The sequence below is a fragment of the Piliocolobus tephrosceles genome, chromosome Y (genome assembly GCF_002776525.5).
Source record: "Piliocolobus tephrosceles isolate RC106 chromosome Y, ASM277652v3, whole genome shotgun sequence".
Taxonomy (NCBI): domain Eukaryota; kingdom Metazoa; phylum Chordata; class Mammalia; order Primates; family Cercopithecidae; genus Piliocolobus; species Piliocolobus tephrosceles.
The window spans coordinates 6,638,696-6,658,604 of record NC_045456.1 but is presented as its reverse complement, the minus strand read 5'-3'; the positions used below and the strand labels follow the sequence as shown (position 1 = coordinate 6,658,604).

Sequence of the window (19,909 nt, the reverse complement as noted above, 5' to 3'; positions counted from 1 at the left end):
TTAGACAGCCTGTGGGCCAAATCCATCCAGAGTCTGTTTTTACACTGCCCATAAGCTAAGAATGGTTTTAATTTTTAAGATGTTTAAAAATAAAGAACACATGACAGAGACCATATGTGGCCTGCAGTGCCTAAACTATTTACTTGCTGGCCCTTTACAGAAAAAATCTGCTAAGTCCTGATCTGCAGCTACACGCCAACAATGTGGATGAGTCCTAGCAATGTAATCGAGTTGTGCTGTCCAAGACGGTAGCCATCAGCCACATGTGACTTATTAAACTAGTATAAATTAAAATGAAAATTTCAGTTCCTCATCTGCACTAGCTACAATAAAGTCAAAACAGCTAAAACCAAAAGGATTGTTTTTTTTTGAGAAGTACACACAGATGAAATGAAATAATAACAGAAAGGAAAGCGAAGGAATAATGAACAGCGGATTCAGGATTGCACTAACCCTGGGTCAGGAAAGGCAGGAGCTCCGCACCCTGGTGAAATTACAGCTAGTGTGTGCTGGACCTGCAGCCTCTTAAACTGGGTGGTCGCATGTAGTTCGCAGTAATTTTGCTTTACAAAATTATGCAAAAACAATGATTTTCTTCCTGCAAGAATTCCAGTAAAGGTGTTTTTAATATCTGTAAATGTGGCTGTAAGGATGCGTGATATGTTTTGGTAGGCCACAAGATGTCACTCTTGCTCTTCAAATTGTGACTCAGCATCATTTCCTTTTTCAGTAAAAGCTTTATTGAAAGGTCAGTAAGGCTGCCATCTTATCTGTTCATGTTGATTTAACCTTGAAGCAGACTGATTTGTTCCATACCTAAAATTGCAGCAGTTCTTCTCACAAAGAACCCTGAGTGCTGTTTACTGAGTTTTAGATTCTGATGACTGTTTCAGTATAGTAGCCTGTGGGTGTAAAACTTGATAGTATTGACTCCTAAAACATCATTTAAAAAAACAAAACCCTGCCGGGCACAGTGGCTCATGCCTGTAATCTCAGCACTTGGGAGGCCGAAGTGGGCGGATCACCTGAGATTGGGAGTTCGAGACCAGCCTGACCAACATGGAGAAACCCCATCTCTACTAAAAATACAAAATTAGCCGGGCGTGGTGGCGCATGCCTGTAATCCCAGCTACTTGGGAAGCTGAGGCAGGAGAATCGCTTTAACTCTTGTTGCCCAGGCTGGAGTGCAATAGATCGTGCCATGGCACTCTAGCCTGGGCAACAAGAGTGAAACTCCATCTCAAAAAAACAAACAACAAAAAAACAAAAACAAAACCCGGCCGGGCATGGTGGCTTATGCTTGTAATCCCAGCACTTTGGGAGGCCAAGGCAGGTGGATCAATTGAGGTCAGGAGTTTGAGACCAGCCTGGCCAACATAGTGAAACCCTGTCTCTACTAAAAATACAAAAATTAGCTGGGAGTGGTGGCAGGTGCCTGTAGTCCTAGCTACTTGGGAGGCTGAGGCAGGAGAATCGCTTGAACCCGGGAGGCAGAAGCTGCAGCGAACTGCGATTATGCCACTGCACTCCAGCCTGGGCAACAGATTAATAGTCCGTCTAAAAAAAAAATAACAAAAATAAACAAAACCCCAAAGCACAATAAATTTGATTTTTAAAATATTTGGGTTTCAGCAGGTTTTTTGCCAGGTAGGAAATGATCTAGACAGACATTTACCCAGCAAACAGCAATTTGGGACATGACCTGGCTTTAGCACTGAGTCACTCCTGGCCTTCAACATCGGAGTAGGTTTCAGCGAGAACTAGGGCTGGTTTATTTTCCAAAGGGTTAAGGCTGGAATACTTGGGCAGTGTTCCCAGTGGGCCCAGGAAAATTCTGGGGCAGGAGGTATCCAGTTGAAGGGCATCATCCTTCCAAAAGCACAGGATTGTAGCTAGAAGTTGAGGAGCCCATGTTGCTTGTGAGTTGTTGGGTTGAAAGCAGGAAGATGATCTGTGATCAGTGTCTGAAGTCAGGAAGCTGGCAAAATTCAGGACCCCAGGGGATAGGAGGCCAATACAGAAGTCAAGAAAGCCAGAGATTCAGGCTGCTGGGTTCAAATCCCAACCTCACCCCATACTGATTATCTGTACTAATTAAAGAATGTTGGGCAACTTATTGATGTCTCCAGGCTTATACATTTTTTTCTGTAAAACCTGGATAATAAAGGGTTGTGAAAATTAAATCTGTCTAAAGGATTTTTTTAGAAAGAAAAAGATTGATTATTTTCTGCTACCCTAAATTTGCTTACTTTTCTGTCACAACTGGAAGAGAGGAAAAGGGTGGCAATGTAGCATGGCATGAAACAATGTAAATGATATATTACAGCATAGTATTGGACTTTTTGAAAATGTGTTCCATAGCTCTCAATATAATTCTTCTAGCCATAACTGTAAGGTGTTTACTGTACTTCCTAAATGTAAAGTGCTTATGAATTTTAGCTGGAGGAGAGCAGGAATGTTCAGAAGCAAATGAAGATCCTGCAGAAGAAGCAAGCCCAGATTGTGAAAGAGAAAGTTCACTTGCAGAGTGAACACAGCAAGGCCATCTTGGCAAGAAGCAAGCTAGAGTCTCTTTGCAGAGAACTTCAGCGTCACAATAAGACGTTAAAGGTTAGTTGGTTCATTTGTCTGTTTTTTTCAGGAGGGACTTAGCTGATTTCATAATCAACCTTGTGCCTATCTGAAATAAATCTTTGTCTCTACTTGGAGACAGATACTGCCTTGCTTTTTATTTTGCTTGGCCTGATGCCTTGTGTGAGGTCATTGTAAATGTAAGACCAGTTCTTTCTACGTAAGTTTTGGTTTCCTGTTCAAGGAAGAGCACCTTAGTTGCCTCATCCTTGGCCCCCAGGGAATCTATGCCCAAGGCCCTCCTGCTTAGAGCCGTGGCTTAGGAAGCTCAGAATTGCCATTTTTCTGCTGAGCACTGATACAGCTGATCACCAAGTAAGAAAAACTGCAGTGAAATGAGAAACTAGTACCAGCCAGTCTGGGAAGGGAGAACTCCTGCTGAACTCCTGGGTGGAGCATTGCCCAGGTCCGCTGGCCCACCCCCAGCTATTCAGTTGCTAAGTAATTTTAGGAGACCACTTAACACCTTGGCTGATTGTAAAGGAAGAGGGAATAGGTACCCAGAGATTCATTGGTATCAACAGGGGAAGAAGGAAAGGAGCAGAGCCGCAGGAAGGAATCTGCCCCTTAGAATGGGACAGCCTTGTCCCCATGTACAGTTGCAGTATGACCTTGAGCAGGATCTCTGATCAAACTCCCTTTATGCCCTGACAAACCCCCAAGGCCCTAGACTGTAAGAGCGCTCTTGAAATGGATCTTCACCTGGTACGGGAGCCATTATTATCTTCTTTGCTTTTGAGCCCTTGGATTTAGATGTCAAAGTAAGTGATTTTTTTTTTTCCCATAGGAAATCAATATTTTGAGTAGGCTGATAACTGTTCAGACACGTAAAGGTCTTTTGACACTCATATCCTAGCAAGAATTGAAAGTAAGCTTTGAATTTTTTTTGTTTTTTTCTTTTTCATCATCAGAAAGTAGTTACAGAGAGGAAGCTTTTTGAGATGAGAATTCCATTTGTCCTTTGCCCTTTAGGGAGTAGAAGTTGTGACCCAGAAAGTAAGCTGCAAGGGAGCAGAGGGAGCAGGATCTCTTCCGACCCATCTAAGATGATGGCCTGTGTAACCGGCGAGTATTGCAGTAGAATGAATTCTGGACAGCCATAACATTTATTTTGTAGCAGGACAGTTTGCATCTCTCTGGTTATCTGTCTACTTAGGAAGAAATGCTTGCTTTTCAGTGAGAGCCTTCTGGTCATAAATAAGGGGGAGGAATTGTAGTTCAGAAGCAACATGTCAGGGCAGCAACAAATGAACCCACACTGCAGCAGCTTCTCTTGTGAGCATCTTCTCTATAGGTCTGTATTAACAAAAATTATTTTGCATAATAAGGAGGAAAATATGCAGCAGGCACGAGAGGAAGAAGAACGACGTAAAGAAGCAACTGCACATTTCCAGATTACCTTAAATGAAATTCAAGCCCAGCTGGAGCAGCACGACATCCACAACGCCAAACTCCGACAGGAGAACATCGAGCTGGGGGAGAAGCTGAAGAAGCTCATCGAACAGTATGCACTGAGGGAAGAGGTAACGGAGTTTGGTTTATTTAAACGGCTTCTCAAGATTAGCAAAAATGTCATCATTCACACCTAAAGTAAAACCGCTGTCACGGGGTGTTTCAGAACTTTGCATATGCATAGTGCATAGTGGCAGTTGGTTATTTATTATTTATTAGGCAGTCGGTTATTTATCAGGCACCACAAGTGAGATCATCACTTGATGTCCCAGGAGTCACTGGGTTTGGATAAAGGAGGTTATTTCTAGGAGACACATTAAGTACTGCTTGTCTTCCATGAAATACTGGAAGATTGCAATTTTTGCATGTAGATTGTTTTCCCTTATGCAGACTAATAATGAATAAACATTTGGGTCCCAAATACCCTGTATCTCAGACATCTGTGATAATCTGTACAGTATCCACTACCATGGCATTATACCTATATACTTACGTTTCAGATTTTTTTTTTTTTAAATGAGGGCTTTATATTATTGGGGAGGAAAAACTTACTTCTAACCCCTCACACATAAGCCCATTGAGGGTAAAAAGTTCACTGGGAAGCTCCATGGTTAATGAACTTGGCCATTGGCCTTCAATGAAGACTTTTGGAATTCTTTTATAAGCTACTCTGAAAGTTCAGAGGTAGTATCCTCTGAACAAAGTGAGGAACTTTAAAAACCAGGTTTGTACCTATTTGCTAGAAGGTACTAACCTGGTTTTTAAAGTTCCTCACTTTTAGAGGTTCGATGGACAGGGTTAGAGGCTTTAGGTTTTTTTAAATGGTGCATTTCTGCCTTTAACTTTAGTGAAATGTTGGGCTTTTATGTTATGTTCCTTACAGAAAGGGATTCAAAAAGCTGATTCAAATTAAAAAAAAAAAAAAAAAGATCAGGCACCTGTGTGTTTATCCTGTTTTCAACTCAAACTTTATAGTTTTACATGCAGCCCTTCAAAAACTGCCGTTTTTTTTTTTTTTTTTTTTTTTTTTTACGGATTTTATTTTTCTTACTGCCTTTTGCTTTTTAAAAAAAAAAAAATTATGGAAAATTTCAAGCTTAACAAAAAGTAGGAGATAATATAGCACCTGGCTTCAGCAGATGAAACCATAATTCCCGTGTGGGGGGTGGTGTGTGTGTGTGTAGAGACAATTTCTTGCTAAATTGCCCAGGCTGGTCTTGAACTCCTGGGCTCAGGTGATCCTCCCTGTCTTGGCTTCCCAAAGTGCTGGGATTGTAGATGTGAGCCACTGTACCTGGCTAATAATTTCATCTCTGTTCCCCTAGATTATTTTGAAGCAAATCCAAGATGTCAGATATTCCATGGATAGATATTTGAATGTGTAGCTCAAAAAAATAAGGATTTAAGTATAACCACAATACCAGTTTCATACCTAAAAAATCAACAGATAAGCCAGATGCAGTGGCTCACGCCTGTAATCCCAGCCCTTTGGGAGGCCAAGGCAGGAGGATTGCTTGAGCCTAGGAGTTGGAGACCAGCTTGGGTAATATGGCGAAAGCCTGTCTCTACCAAAAATACGAAGACTAGCCGGGTGAGGTTGTATTCACCTGTAGTCCCAGCTACTCAGAAGAGTGAGGCAGGAGGATGACCTGACGCCAGGAAGTCGAGGCTGCAGTGAGCCGTGAGTGCACCACTGTACTCATGGCTGGGTGACGGGAGTGAGACTGTCTCAAAATAAATAAATAAATAACAATTACTGAATATTAAGTATCTAGTTACTATTCAAATTTTTTGGATTGGCTTCTTTTTAAAAGAGAAATTGTTTGAAACAAGATCCAAAGAAAGTCCATTTCACTGATTTATATAATGCCAGTCTCTAAAATATAGGTTCCCCCCCCTTTATTCTTGCAGTGTACTTATTGAAGAAACGTCTTTTTTGTTGTAGAGGTGAAATTTTGTTTTTATTAGATTATAAAGCCCTTAATTGTCTTAAAGTGGTTCTTTTAGTTTTGTTGTTTGTTTTGACAGTCTATGTACCTCATAATTGATGGAGCAGATTGGAAAATGAGATTTGTTTAAATCATATTGTGTGTGTCTTATGTAATGTCCTTTGGTCAGAATATAATGATCAGATTACTTGCAGGCGAAGATCAGTTGTGTGTGGTGCTCTCAATACATAGTTAGACCACCTTATTTTACCAACCAGCATTTTCCCCTCTCATATAGGGTATTGTAACTGGAAGAGTTCCGTTTCTCCAGCTGGGAAGGGATTGTTCTGTTGACTTTATTATACATCAGTAACCACTTAACAGTTTTGTTTGGAAATACTAATGAGCTTTTACCAAATGTCTAAAGTGTGCCAGGCACCAAGCACCTTACCTAGTGCCACCATCGCATTTACTGTTACAGCTCTGCAAGGTAGGTGGAGGTATCCCCCTGTGCAGAGGAGGGCACTGCGCTTCAGCGTGGAGAGGAATTAGCCCAGGGCCACACACTGGCCAGGGTTTGACCTGGGCCGTTCCTACCGTCATACCATGTTGCCTCCAGCTGAGGAATTTGGGAACATTTGGGGAGGACAAAAAGGAACTGTGTGCATGATGTATGGTTTAGTACTTTGCTCTTCTTATCCTTCTTTGTCTTGGTGCACTCTGAGCCTTATTTTCAGTGTGGGGCAGAAATAGGAAGTACTAAGCCGGCGAGGGGACAGCCCATGTCTGACAGGGCGGGGACAGGCAGCAGTCAGAGGGCCGTGCTCCTGCCCGTGTGGGATGGTTTGCAAGGTGGTGTCGAGTAGCCACTTCTCTAAGTGGAGTATACAGGGACAGGGAGAGAGCTGGTGTTCTTAGCTGCAGTGGTAGCAGCAGAACAGCAGGGTGAGCAGGGTGCTGTAACTGCTGTGACGTTTCCTCCCCACTGTGCTCCTTTCTCTGGTGAGTGATGGAAGAAACTCTCCTTTTCCCATAGCACATTGATAAGGTGTTCAAACATAAGGAACTGCAACAACAGCTCGTGGATGCCAAACTGCAGCAAACTACACAACTGATAAAAGAAGCTGATGAAAAACATCAGAGAGAGAGAGAGTTTGTAAGTTCTGCTTCTTAAAAACAAAGACATTATTGCCAACATTGTACCTGAGGCCATTTGAAACATCAAATTGTAACCAAGGCTGTTTGAAACATTTATCTATTCTACCTTTCACGTAGCACCTGCGAGCATGCCAGCTGGTGTTGGCTCGATTGAGAAGAGAGAGTGTGGTGTGTGTGTGCTAGAAAGTATTTGGCTGTTTATTTCTATTTAACCTTTTATACGGAAAATATACTGGAGAGATGACACCAAATCAGTGGGAAGACCTGTACTTGTTGTTTTTCTGTGCTTAGAATATTTAGTTCCCATCTTAGATAATGGTCATCAGGTTCAAGAGTTGTGCTCACATTTAGCACGTTAAATGTGGTGATTCAGTTTAACAGCAAGCTTACCAAGCCACAGGTCTCCTATATATGGTTACATTTTGTTTTCAAACAAGTAACTTGAAACTGGGGAAGTCATTTATTTACTTTCTCTGGTATAATTTTCTGATAAAAATTGTAACAGAATTTTCTACCCTAATCACTCACCATTGTTGCCAGTGTATGCTGAGATTCTGTTGCCTGTCAGTAATTGTGAATGCAGTGGAATCTCATTGGGTGTGTATATTACCATGTGCAAATTCAGCTCTGCGCGCTTCTCACAAGGGAGAAATGATTGCAATAATGCAGACTGTTGGATCCACAACCCTGACATGAGCACGGTGTGAAGATTCAGTTCCTGAGTGGCCCTCATCATACAGGCGTGTCACACTGAGTGCGTCCAGGGTTTAGAGACATGTTTTTCACACGGTGTGATCCTTCAATATGAACTGACAGTAGTATCCCGTGTTTAGCTGAGAAATGGTTATCATTTCCAGAGTTAGAGTATACATTTTATACACACACACACACACACACATACACATACATTACATGTGTATACTTTCTGGTTGCTTCAGTAGGACGTTTCTAGGCTTCTTTGGACTATGTGTGATATTTTACTTCAGGGACTGAATTTCACAGCTGCCTACTATGCAACTTTGTAATTGTTTTTGAAAGCACAAGTGCTATATATAAATGAAAATGCCCATTCCCTCCCTGCTTTCTAAAAAAGTGCTCAGAAACCAGGTCTCAGATCGATGCGTTGCTTTCCCCATACCCTTTCACTGCCTCATCTTGCCTCGGAATAGCGAGGCTTTCTAAGTCACCCAGACAATATCAAGGTTCCCAGCCATGTTTTCTGCTAATACTGTACGTGTAATTATTTTCACCTAAAACACAACAATTTAACTGAGTTTTATAAACCATATTAGGCCCCCAGGGTACTTTATCTGCTTCAGCAATAAAAGATTATTCCTGCATTCCTAAGTGTTAACCAGCGGGACAGATAGAAGATACAGGTAAACGGCAATTTGTGGGAACAGAATGTTTCATCTGTAGACCTGTGGTTCTTGCGAAAATAGCAGAAGGATGAAGCCTAACTCTGATCATTTGATATTTAGTCCTGCTTGTAATTACCATTAGCATTTTGCCAGAATGTTTCTGTTTTCTAGTTATTAAAAGAAGCGACAGAATCGAGGCACAAATATGAACAAATGAAACAGCAAGAAGTACAACTAAAACAGCAGGTAACTTCACAGCAGGGGAGAGTACAATTTGTAAGAAAAATCTGTGGTTCCTTTGATTCTGCGTATCTTCAGTCTCCTCTAAGATGGTTTTGCTTTTTGCTTTTTGCCAGCCAGAGCTGACCAGGATTGAGGCAGAAATCTCATGGCCCTCTTGGGATTTTCCACTTCATTTGGGTTAACTACCTCATCGCAGTTTGCCTAGCACTTTCCTGGGTTTAGTACTGAAAGTCTCGTGTCCCAGGAGATGCCCCGTCTCAGGCAGCCTGGGATGGTTGGTCAACCTGTCTCCAGTGACCTTTCCAAGAGTCCAGATAATTCCTCCCTTTGTCAGTCTGTTCCCACTGCATTTCCCACTAAAGGAAAACTGAGACATCTGCATATTTTATTTATTTTGTATCAAGTTGAACCACATGAAATTGCTAAAGAAGATAAGAATATGTCCTTGGCCTAAAAAATGGCAGTTTCATGTAGTGAACTCTAATATCTTTAGAGTTTTGTGCTATAAGCACATAAGTTACTTTAAAAACTACATATAGCTGGGCGTGGTGGCATGCGCCTGTAGTCCCAGCTCCTCAGGGGTCCGAGGCAGCAGGATCGCTTGTGCTGGTGTTTTTCATCAGGGCCCTCCCTCTCGCTCAGTCCAGACCCTGTAAGTGTGTCCTGCTGCGATCTCTGTCTGTGGTTACCTTGTGTGGAATGAGTGTAGGAGGAGCTATCTCCTTAAAAAAAAAAAAAGGTACAGGAAAGACTTGCTGTGGCTTTACAGATGGGTAAAATTAGGCGTTTGTACCTGTACATTCATCCTTTTTTCAGTTAACTAGATTACATTTGGCTGAAAGAAGTGTTAGTTATTTAAAAGTTTATCATATAAGTTTTCGTGAAGACTCTAGATTAGCTGTGAAATAACACTGATACCTTGAGACTGGCGTGGTCTTCACGCGCACCTCTTTGGAGGGTTGCTTTTCTTTGGGAACATCTTACGGTGTGGTGAATTTAAGGTCCTATAAAGCTAGCCTAACTGAGAGTGAATATTCAAGAGTGTCAGATATGAGGAATCTTTGGAACTGAAGATCATGCCAGAAAGCTTCTAGATTTGAATCCCTTACTTATCAGCCCTATCCAGTCAGTTGTCCATGTCAATAGAGAGGAGAATTGATGTGGAGAAGGTGTAAAGTCTGCAGATGGTCTTGGAAGACGTTCCTGAATGTGGGAGTCATTGATAATGCTGCGGAAGTCACCAGAGGGCCCTTTTACCAAGCCCGCAGGCCAGCCCCAATTCTGTTGTAGTCACCACCGTAGCTTCTGTTGTCTGTGATCTGTACCGCTCTAAGTCCTCTTATCCAGTCACTATTTTGTTTCCTTTGTTGTCACCTCTTGTTTTCCTCTACCTAAATGTGGCCGTCCTTCCCAAGCATGTCTCACCTTCTCTGCCGTCACCATGTCATTTCCCAGCATCTGCTGGTGATACTTTGTGCTGTCTTGACCCACTCTTTTGTCATCTAGCCACGGAGGTCCATGTGTGATGCTAGGGGCCACTTACTGGCTACCCGTCGGGCCAGCGTTGAACTCTCACATGGGACAGTCTTTATTTGGATGTTCCATCTTCAATAAAAGTGGACAGTGGCTGCCAGGCACAGTGGCTCCTGCCTGTAATCCCAGCCAAGGCGGGCAGATCGCTTGAGCTTAGGAGTTTGAGACCAGCCAGAGCAACATGGTGAAACCCCATCTCTATAAAAAATACAAAAATTAGCCGGGCGCGGTGACTCACGCCTGTAATCCCAGCACTTTGGGAGGCTGAGGCGGGTGGATCACTAGGTCAAGAGTTCAAGACCATCCTGGCTAACACGGTGAAAACCTGTCTCTACTAAAAATACAAAAAATTAGCCGGGCGAGGTGGCACGCACCTGTAGTCCCAGCTACTTGGGAGGCTGAGGCAGGAGAATCACTTGAACCAGGGAGGCGGAGGTTGCAGTGAGCCAAGATTGCACCACTGCACTCTAGCCTGGGCGACAGAGTAAAACTCTGTCTCAAAAAAAAAAAAAAAACAAAAAACCAGGCGTGGTGATGTGTGCCTGTAGTCCTCTCTATTCAGGAGGCTGAGATGGGAGGATTGCTTGAGCCCAAGGGGGAGGTCAAGGCTGCAGTGAGCCGTGATTGCTCCACTGCACTCCAGCCTGAGTGACCGAGTGAGACCCTAAAGGACCACATCAAAACTGCTGTAACTTCTAAATGTCCCTCAGGCATTAATCCTGCTCCCTCCCTCTGCGTGAGCACCACTCTTGGCCCCAACCCCAGGCTTGTTATGTCAGAGGCCTCGTCAGTGTCTGCTAACAAATCCTGTGTGTTCTCCAGGCCAGCCTGCATTTATCTTCCTGCTTTGTCCTCATCCCAGGCCAGGCCCTTGGGCAGAGGTGGCTTGGCCATCTCACAGGGACCTCGTCTAGCCTGACAAGCACAAGGTCACTGTGAGATGACTAACTTTCAGTTGGCTTCTGCGTCCACCACACCACAGTGCGTGCTGCTAAAGTGCTTCCTGCATGGCCCGTCCCTCTGCTGGCTGTCTGGGCAGGCACCATCATATTCCACCCTGCCCCGCATCCTGTGTGCTAGGTGGTGCTGGTGAATATTCTGCATCCAGCACTGCTTATGCTCTTTCTTGGCCTCTGAAGATCCTTTATTCTTCTCTGCTTTTCTTGTCTCTATCGTGTGATCTTGCCCAAAATACTTTATTCCTCTGGGTCTCTCTCTCTTCCCCTGTCCTGAAAATAATGTCATTATGTTGGGTGGTCTCTGAAAGGTTTCCTCCTGGTCTAAGATGAACTCACTCAGCTCGCCCGTGAGGCCCAGCTCCGGCCTCCCACAGGAAGCTTCCCCTAAGTATCCTGAGCCTCACTGTGCTCTTCCCCTTGCACTTCTCTGGACTCCTTTCTAAGGGGGAGAAGATGGTGACTGCATTTTATATTCTGCTTGCCTTGTTGGTTGGCATTTTTTTCCTCATCCTTAAATAAAAATTCCTTGAGGGTACGACTATGTTAAGAGTAGATCTCGGCTGGGCGCGGTGGCTCATGCCTGTAATCCTAGCACTTTAGGAGGCCAAGGTAGGCAGATCACGAGGTCAGGAGATCGAGACCATCCTGGCTAACATGGTGAAACCCCATCGCTACTAAAAATACAAAAAATTAGCCGGGTGTGGTGGCGGGCGCCTGTAGTCCCAGCTACTCGGGAGGCTGAGCCAGGAGAATGGCGTGAACCCGGGAGGCAGAGCTTGCAGTGAGCCGAGGTTGCGCCACTGCACTCCAGCCTGGGCAACAGAGTGAGACTCAGTCTCAAAAAAAAAAAAAAAAAAAGAGTAGATCTCTATGTTTTCTTTTAATTTTACTCTCACCGAATTCTTCCCCAACCAAACCAATTCTTTGGCTTCTGTTGCATTTTCCTCTCTACATTAAGGAAAGAGATACCATTGCTATCAAACTAAACTCTGCAGGTGGTATTCTAAAGGGATTATCTTTTCCCAAGGACAGTTTTCACGTGGCAGGAGAGGGGTAGTTGGGCGAGCACTCCACATGCATGACGTTTATAGTCACCACATCCTTCAGGCTGTGTTACGATCAGTGGGTGGAGGTCTAATATTAAAGTCAACAGAATGTCCTCAGTTTTAGTGCATTTCTGTGGGTTGTCAGAAGTTTAGCCATCTATGTCTGGTGTCCAAGGATTGGATGTGCATTTGTTCGTATTTCTATCACTTGTAATAAGTAACCATACTACGTTCTTTTGAAAGTTTGGGAACTGAAATTGTTTGCGTGGAACTCAGAATGTTTCATACTTTTTTTCCGGTAGCTTTCTCTTTATATGGATAAGTTTGAAGAATTCCAGACTACCATGGCAAAAAGCAATGAACTGTTTACAACCTTCAGACAGGAAATGGAAAAGGTATTTGCATATTTTTAGTAGAATATTATATCAAATGGAATTTGTATAAGCTCTTTTAAGTGTGATTACTACTTTGCTGAGATCCCATTGTTGCGATACTGTCTTCATTTTCTCTTTAATGATCCTTCAGTGGCATTTTTGGTCATTTTGCCCTCAGTGTACCCTAAGTAGCTAATGTCCTCTATGCTCTTAGAATTCTACCTTTATTATAGTGAAATCCTATATTAAATGCAACTTGTTAGAAATAAAGTGGTGATTTTTTGGTGTGTTGCTGTTTTTTGTTGGTTTTAACCGCTTTAGAGGATCCTCCTCAGCCCTCTCATAAAACTCTGTGACCTTGGAGATTAAACTATTGAAAGACGTCCAAGCCCAGAATAATAATCACATATTTTGGTTGGTTGATGTATCAGTGTTTCTACCTTTTTTAGCTTCTCTGTTTTTCTTTACTCCCATGGAATTCTTTCTCCCCTGACCAAACCAATTCTTTTGCTTCTGTTGCATTTTGTTGCCTATGTTAAGGAAAGAGATATCCTTGAGATCAAGCTAAGGACCAAAATATGTAATTCTATACATATCCAGCCAGCCAGCCTTATTTTACTTGGCATCATTCCCTTAAAAATGGGGGATTTAAAAACACAGTGTTGGGTTGGAGAGAAGTACAGTAGTGCCTGGCACTTTGTTAGCATTCAATAGATGTTAGTCATGACTATTATTAGATCTCACATAGTGATGGAGACCGTGTGCCCTGGGTTAATGTCCCAGTTGCATCATAGAACGTATGACTGTGGACAAGTTGTTTAACCTTTCTGTTCCTTCACTGTTAAAAATGGTAACAAAAAACCTGCCCTTCATGGAATAGAGTATTTCAGACAGTGCTTGGCACATTAACATGTACTCAGTTACCATGTGGCTCATTGGTGCTCAAATTACCACCTCCAGGTATTTTTAGACCTGGTAATCTGGAGAATTCCATGAGCAGCAGATTCGTTCTGCCTGCCAGTCCTTTCAGTTGAGGCTGCAGTCGAGGGGCGCTGTTAGGCACAGTGCAAGTGATAGCTGGATGCTAGCACAGACTCACTGTTCGGGTGGAACAGAGTTCCCGCCTCCTGGGTCTGCCATCCCTCTGGTCCTCTGGGACTGGAACACGTTCCTCGCTGTCCGTGGCTGCAGAGATCACTATGGGTCTAGCAGTCAACCTGGGTCTTCCACCAGCTCTTCCCACGGCCTTTGTCCCAGTTTGCCTTGTGTTACAGTTTTGTGGGTAATTACCCAAGGCACAGGGTGCTGGCTGTGTCTTGTCCTTGTTTCCCTTAATGCCACCTGGCTCAGTGCCCCGACCTGGATCAGAGCTGGTGTGCAGTCAACAGTGGATGAAGGCACATTGAGAATGTAGCTGGTTACAGGCATGGATAAATGCATCCTGAATTTCTGAAAACTGTGTTCTGGTAGCGTAGGTTTAACACTTTCCTGATTTGGGGACCCACTTTATCTTTAGCAAAATCTGAAGTAAATCAGCCTCATGACTTGTGAGGATGACCAAAGCTGAGGTATTAACTACTTTTATCTTCTTGGTCACTGGAGTCTTACCTGAATCATGCTGCCTTGAGTTCTGAAACTGATGTGTTCTTGGAGGTTGTGGTGGAGCGTCAGTTCTTAATGTCTTGTGGGGCTGAAGATCGCTGTCCTCCCAAGAATCTGAGGAATTCGTTGAATGGACAGAAAACTCAGTCATGGGCATTTTTTTCATACAACTTAGGGAGAAGGAGGGCTTGTCTCTCACTACCCAGAGCTGGGATGAAAGCTGCACTTCAGCCTTAACTGAGTTCAGAGTGTGGTGGCTGACAGCTTCCTCCATGTGCTGCTGCCTCTGAAATGGAGATTGAATTTGTTTTTCTCATAATACAAACCCCCTTCTTTGGTTCCACCCTAGGAGCTTCTGAGATAAGCTCTGCTACCGACAGGCAGGCACAGCTACTTCTATAAAGACACACACAGCTGTCAGCCGGGTGAGGCAGGTGCAGGGATGGGGGAGTGGAGGGGCACAGAAGCATTTTTGTGTAGTGGGACAGGGAGTAGAGATAAGGAAGGGAACTTAGAATTTAAATGTGCAATTGTGTTCACAGATGACAAAGAAAATTAAAAAACTGGAAAAAGAAACAATAATATGGCGTACCAAATGGGAAAACAATAATAAAGCACTTCTGCAAATGGCTGAAGAGGTGAGATGCTTTCCTGCGACTAAAGTGTAGTCTTAGTCATGGGGACTCCTTGAGTTCAGGTATCTATCCGGGCCGGGACGCGCGCTCTAACACTACTGCCATAGCTGAGGACTCCAGCCCGAGTTGGGGTGGGGGTGGGCTTGAGTTGCTGGGTAAGAATCTGTGACTTCTTTCCTGGCAGTTAGGTTAGGGACAGGGCCCCAAGTGAGGGGCTGAGCTTCCTAACACCCGGTTAACCAGCCCAGGCTCCTGTCGGAGATAGCATAAAACGTCTAGATTTTGCTTTTTTCTACAGCAGTGATTTTTCAAACTTGAGCTTGCATCAAACTCCCGCTTGTTAAGACCAGGATTGCTGGGCTCCACCCAGAGGCTCTGAGTCACTAGTTCTCGGGGGCGGAGGCAGGTAATCTGCCTTTCTAAAAAGCATGCAGGTGATGCTGATGCAGCATGTAGGGCCTTTCTAGCTTGACTTACTAGCCTTGCAAAAAAGCAACAAAGTACGTTTTGCCTGTTTTATTATAACACTTCAAAGGAAAGAATATGCTGGGGCACATGTGTACAAGAACCTTGTTCTCGGCTGGGTGCAGTGGCTCACGCCTGTAATCCCAGCACTTTGGGAGGCTGAGGCGGGCAGATCATGAGGTCAAGAGATCGGGACCTTCCTGGTCAACATGGTGAAACCCCATCTCTACTAAAAATACAAAAATTAGCTGGATGTGGTGGTGCATGCCTATAATCCCAGCTACTCAGGAGGCTGAGGCAGGATAATTGCTTGAACTTGGGGTGCGGAGGTTGCAGTGAGCCGAGACTGCACCACTGCACTCCAGCCTGGGCGACAGAGCAAGACTCTGTCTCAGAAAAAAAAAAAGTCTTCTTCTCATCTAAAAATTGGTAGAGGAGAAATCTATGTAGAAGTGAGTCATTTTCTGGCCAGGTGCGGTGGCTCAAGCCTGTAATCCCAGCACTTTGGGAGGCCGAGACGGGCGGATCACGAGGTCAGGAGATCGAGACCATCCTGGCTAACACGGTGAAACCCCGTCTCTACTAAAAAATACAAAAAACTAGCCGGGCGACGAGGTGGGCGCCTGTAGTCCCAGCTACTCGGGAGGCTGAGGCAGGAGAATGGCGGGAACCTGGGAGGCGGAGCTTGCAGTGAGCTGAGATCCGGCCACTGCACTCCACCCCGGGCAACAGAGCGAGACTCCGTCTCAAAAAAAAAAAAAAAAAAAAAAAAAAAAGTAGTGAGTCATTTTCTGTATTTAGGCCTTTGTGTCTGCTACTCTTTATGATGAATATCTTGAATTTCCTAATAATTCAATAGGAAATGTCTTAAAAAGTTTATCTTTGGCTCACACCTGTAATACCAGCACTGTGGGAGGCCGAGGCAGACAAATCACGAGGTCAGGAGATCAAGACCATCCTGGCCAACATGGTGAAACCCCTTCTCTACTAAAAATACAAAAATTAGCTGAGCGTGGTGGCACTTGCCTATAATCCCAGCTACTCGGGAGGCTGAGGCAGGAGACTCACTTCAACCCAGGAGGTGGAGGTTGCAGTGAGCCGAGAGCACGCCACTGCACTCCAACCTGGTGACAGAGCGAGACTACATCTCAAAAAAAAAAAAAAAAAAAGTGACAAAAGGAATTTAATTTTGTCCCCCTGAAACAGTATCATGGTGCTAAATCTCATTTGTATACTTAGTTGTGGATGCAGTCACGCTAGCTAGCTAGAATGTTAGGAGGCTGAAGAGATGGAACACGTTCCATAGGTGAGAAGTGTCCAGTAAGGCTCAGCTGGCTTAATTTTTTTGTAACCTGATTGACACTTAACAAAGTTACAGAAATCCTCTTTTCTCTTACAGAAAACAGTCCGTGATAAAGAGTACAAGGCCCTTCAAATAAAACTGGAACGGTTAGAGAAGCTGTGCAGGGCTCTTCAAACAGAAAGGAATGAGCTCAATGAGAAGGTAGAAGTCCTGAAAGAGCAGGTATCCCTCAAAGCGGCCGACAGGGATTTAGCAACATCTGTGATACAGCCCTGTGCTGCTCTGGATTCTCACAAGGAGCTGAACACTTCCTCAAAAAGAGCCCTGGGAGCGTACCTGGAGGCCGAGTCCAAGAGCCAGAGAAGCGCCGTGCAAAAGCCCCCGTCCACAGGCTCTGCTCCGGCCATTGAGTCGGTTGACTAAGATGAGGTGTGATCACTGTATTGAGAGATATATTTTGTGTATAACTTTCTCTGTTAGTAGTTAACTATTGGTTTTGTGGTGAAAATTTTCTTACTTTTTCTACCATATCTGTATTTTCTTAGAACTACTGGACTTATGTGGTACAGGAGGCTGCTTAGCAGTTTTGAATAGTTTAATCTATAAATTTTCCTCGGCTGTGTTGCACATCGGCCTCATTCTCCCTCCACTGGAATGCATGTGTTCATTGCCTTGTCCTTTCTCTCCCTGCTACTTGCACATTATCATCCTAATGAAAATTTCACTGACAGGGCCGACCATTACAAGGGAACTTTGTTCTGACGATGGTTCCTTAATGTGAAAACAATATTAATTTAAACGTCTTAGGTTCCCCCCCAATTAATATTATTCAAAAAAAGAAAATACCAAGGTGATTAGTTTTGTCTAATAACCCATTTAAATGCCAAGTAAAAATAAAACTCTAATGTTGGGTCAGAAACAAGCATATTTGACTGAAATTAGCTTTTTGAAAATATATCTTGGGACAAATTGAGATGGCCACATGGCTAGATTCCAAGTTTCAGCAGAATATGTATATAAAGATGTCACTTGTTGACAAAATAGTATATGCAGGCAAATCACTAGACAAATAAGCTTAGTGTTTATGTGACTGAACAGTCATCCCGCTTAGGTTTCAGGTGTGGGATTTGGACCATGAGGGGCTCCCGTAGAGGATGGCGGTTTGTGTTTGATTCTGATTTGGGATTTGAGTACATATTCTCCACTTCCCATAGAAGGTCACTTATTCTTTGAAAACTAGTGTTCATGTTTGCCGTTCAGTGAAGTCCCTTGTCAAAGACAAGGATGGTCAATTCACGTGTAGCTTTCACTAGGCAGAAGTTTCTCCAGTACTTTCTGGCTACTTGAAAGCTATTACAAAAGTTCCACCAGCAAAATACTCCAGGTTTTTCAAAAGGGAATTTTCATTATGGATCAGTAGTACCAACTGAAATTGATTTTCATTTGCAAAGCAAACACTGGCACCAACATTTTTACTTTGGGAAGACTTGGCAGAGTGTTAGTCAGGATCTATTACTTATGTGTTCAGTCTGTTTCTCACCCCCTTCTTAGTTACCATCTTTTTTTTTAAGGAGGAAAAAAAAAGCCACAGTATTATCAAGGTCTCTACACTTGGAATGGGGGAACATTTGAAATTAAGCACGTAACTTTTGAATTAGTTCTTTGTTTCAATGTTGAATGTGGCTCAGTTATGCAGATGATTAATCAGACTGCACTGATGGAAGTTTTGACTTTGTCCCTGGTATAATTTGCATTGAAATGCTTTATGAAATAAAAGGTTCTACTAGAACCGATGTTAGCACATTCCACTGAGCAAAACTATCAGACTGACACTTGTTAAATTGCTTACTGGACTGAATAAACTCTGTTTTGTCCAGTTAAAAGGGTTTTCTCTTTGTTACAAGTTTTATTTGTAAAGTCCTGTCACATTCATGGTCTAAACGGGGTTGAAAGAATTGATAATTGTCCAACAGATAGGAAACTGCCTGGAGTGGAGGGCTGTATCAAGGGGCCAAACAGTGGAGGAAAAGAAATCCACAAAGTAGATTATCTAATTACCAACCATTCAAAATGAGTCAGAAACAAAAAACAATACCCTCCAACACCCTCTTGAGTACACCCCGTTCTGCTACTAAAGAAATACTAGGCTCATTTCCCTGGGTGGGTGGGGGGGAAATGCAGGTATAGATCAGAAATATAATCTACCTTAAAATTAGTACTAATGATCACATTTCACAAGAACTCTGCTGGATGTACAGCTCTTAACATTTTATTAAGCCATTTGTGTAGCCCACCACATTTCTTTGTGGTGCTTATCCTGTGTGGAAGATTGTAAATCTTGGGCCTGTTGCATACTTCCAAGGGCTTTAAAGCAATGTGATTAACCGTACTTGGCCTGCTGCTTTTGGCTTACTTTGTATTTTTAGCTAGATGCTACTGCAGTGTTGAAAGGATATGGATTCTGTCTGGGATGCATCTGTTCCTTTCAGAACCCTTCTTCCCATTACCCTGTGAATAAAAACAAATGGGGACCCTCTGAGAAGGACATCTTCCTACAGTGATCACCTCACCAGCCCAGTGTTGTGGCTTTGTAGCACACCCCCCTATCATATTCTAGAACACTGTAATGCTACTAGGCTGGCCCAGAAAAGGTTTAAATGTTGAATTCACTTAAGTTGCATTTTGTTGCACCATCATGGAATCATGATGTGTATTATTTATAGTGGCAGTAGACTCCAAGGTGTAGAGAAAACTTGGGTCTTGGGTAATCTGGACCATTTCATCCTCAGACTTGTTAGGAGTACATTTCTTGGTCTTGAGACCAGTATTTTTCAGTTACGTATGCAACTGCCTTTATTACACCTGGTTATCACAATTCAATTCTCAGGTGTTGCAGAAAAATCTACCTCTTTCAGACTGTAGATGGAAATAACTGTGAAAAAATGATGCAGATATCTTCTAGTTTGTGCTAAACACACTGCTTTATTTTTACAGCCCACGTCTTTCATTGAGGATACGAATTGTTAAGAGGCAGTCTTGTTTTGCTTTTCAAAGACATTTTGTAGAGATTTTTCACTAATGTGAATCTGATTTTATCTACTTGATTCTGTATAGATTAAGTAAATATGTATGATAAACTTAACAGCTTCTGTGTATTCTTTTATTATCCATGTGGCCTTAACTGTACGAGTCCAAAGGTACCATTTTACCCATTTCTAC

The 19,909-nt window shown here is 43.2% G+C and overlaps 1 protein-coding gene across 1 annotated transcript in view; it reads left to right on the top strand.

Moving 5' to 3' along the window:
• TXLNG (taxilin gamma) overlaps positions 1–19,832 on the top strand; it is a 28,531-nt gene extending 8,699 nt beyond the window's left edge. Inside the window, exons 3-9 of the mRNA XM_026449794.2 lie at positions 2,440–2,610; positions 3,960–4,154; positions 7,048–7,167; positions 8,702–8,776; positions 12,614–12,706; positions 14,830–14,925; positions 16,787–19,832. Of these exons, the coding sequence (XP_026305579.1) occupies positions 2,440–2,610; positions 3,960–4,154; positions 7,048–7,167; positions 8,702–8,776; positions 12,614–12,706; positions 14,830–14,925; positions 16,787–17,113 (1,077 nt within the window). The 3' untranslated portion in view covers positions 17,114–19,832. The remainder of the gene's footprint in view (positions 1–2,439; positions 2,611–3,959; positions 4,155–7,047; positions 7,168–8,701; positions 8,777–12,613; positions 12,707–14,829; positions 14,926–16,786) is intronic.
• The last annotated feature ends 77 nt before the right edge of the window (positions 19,833–19,909 follow it).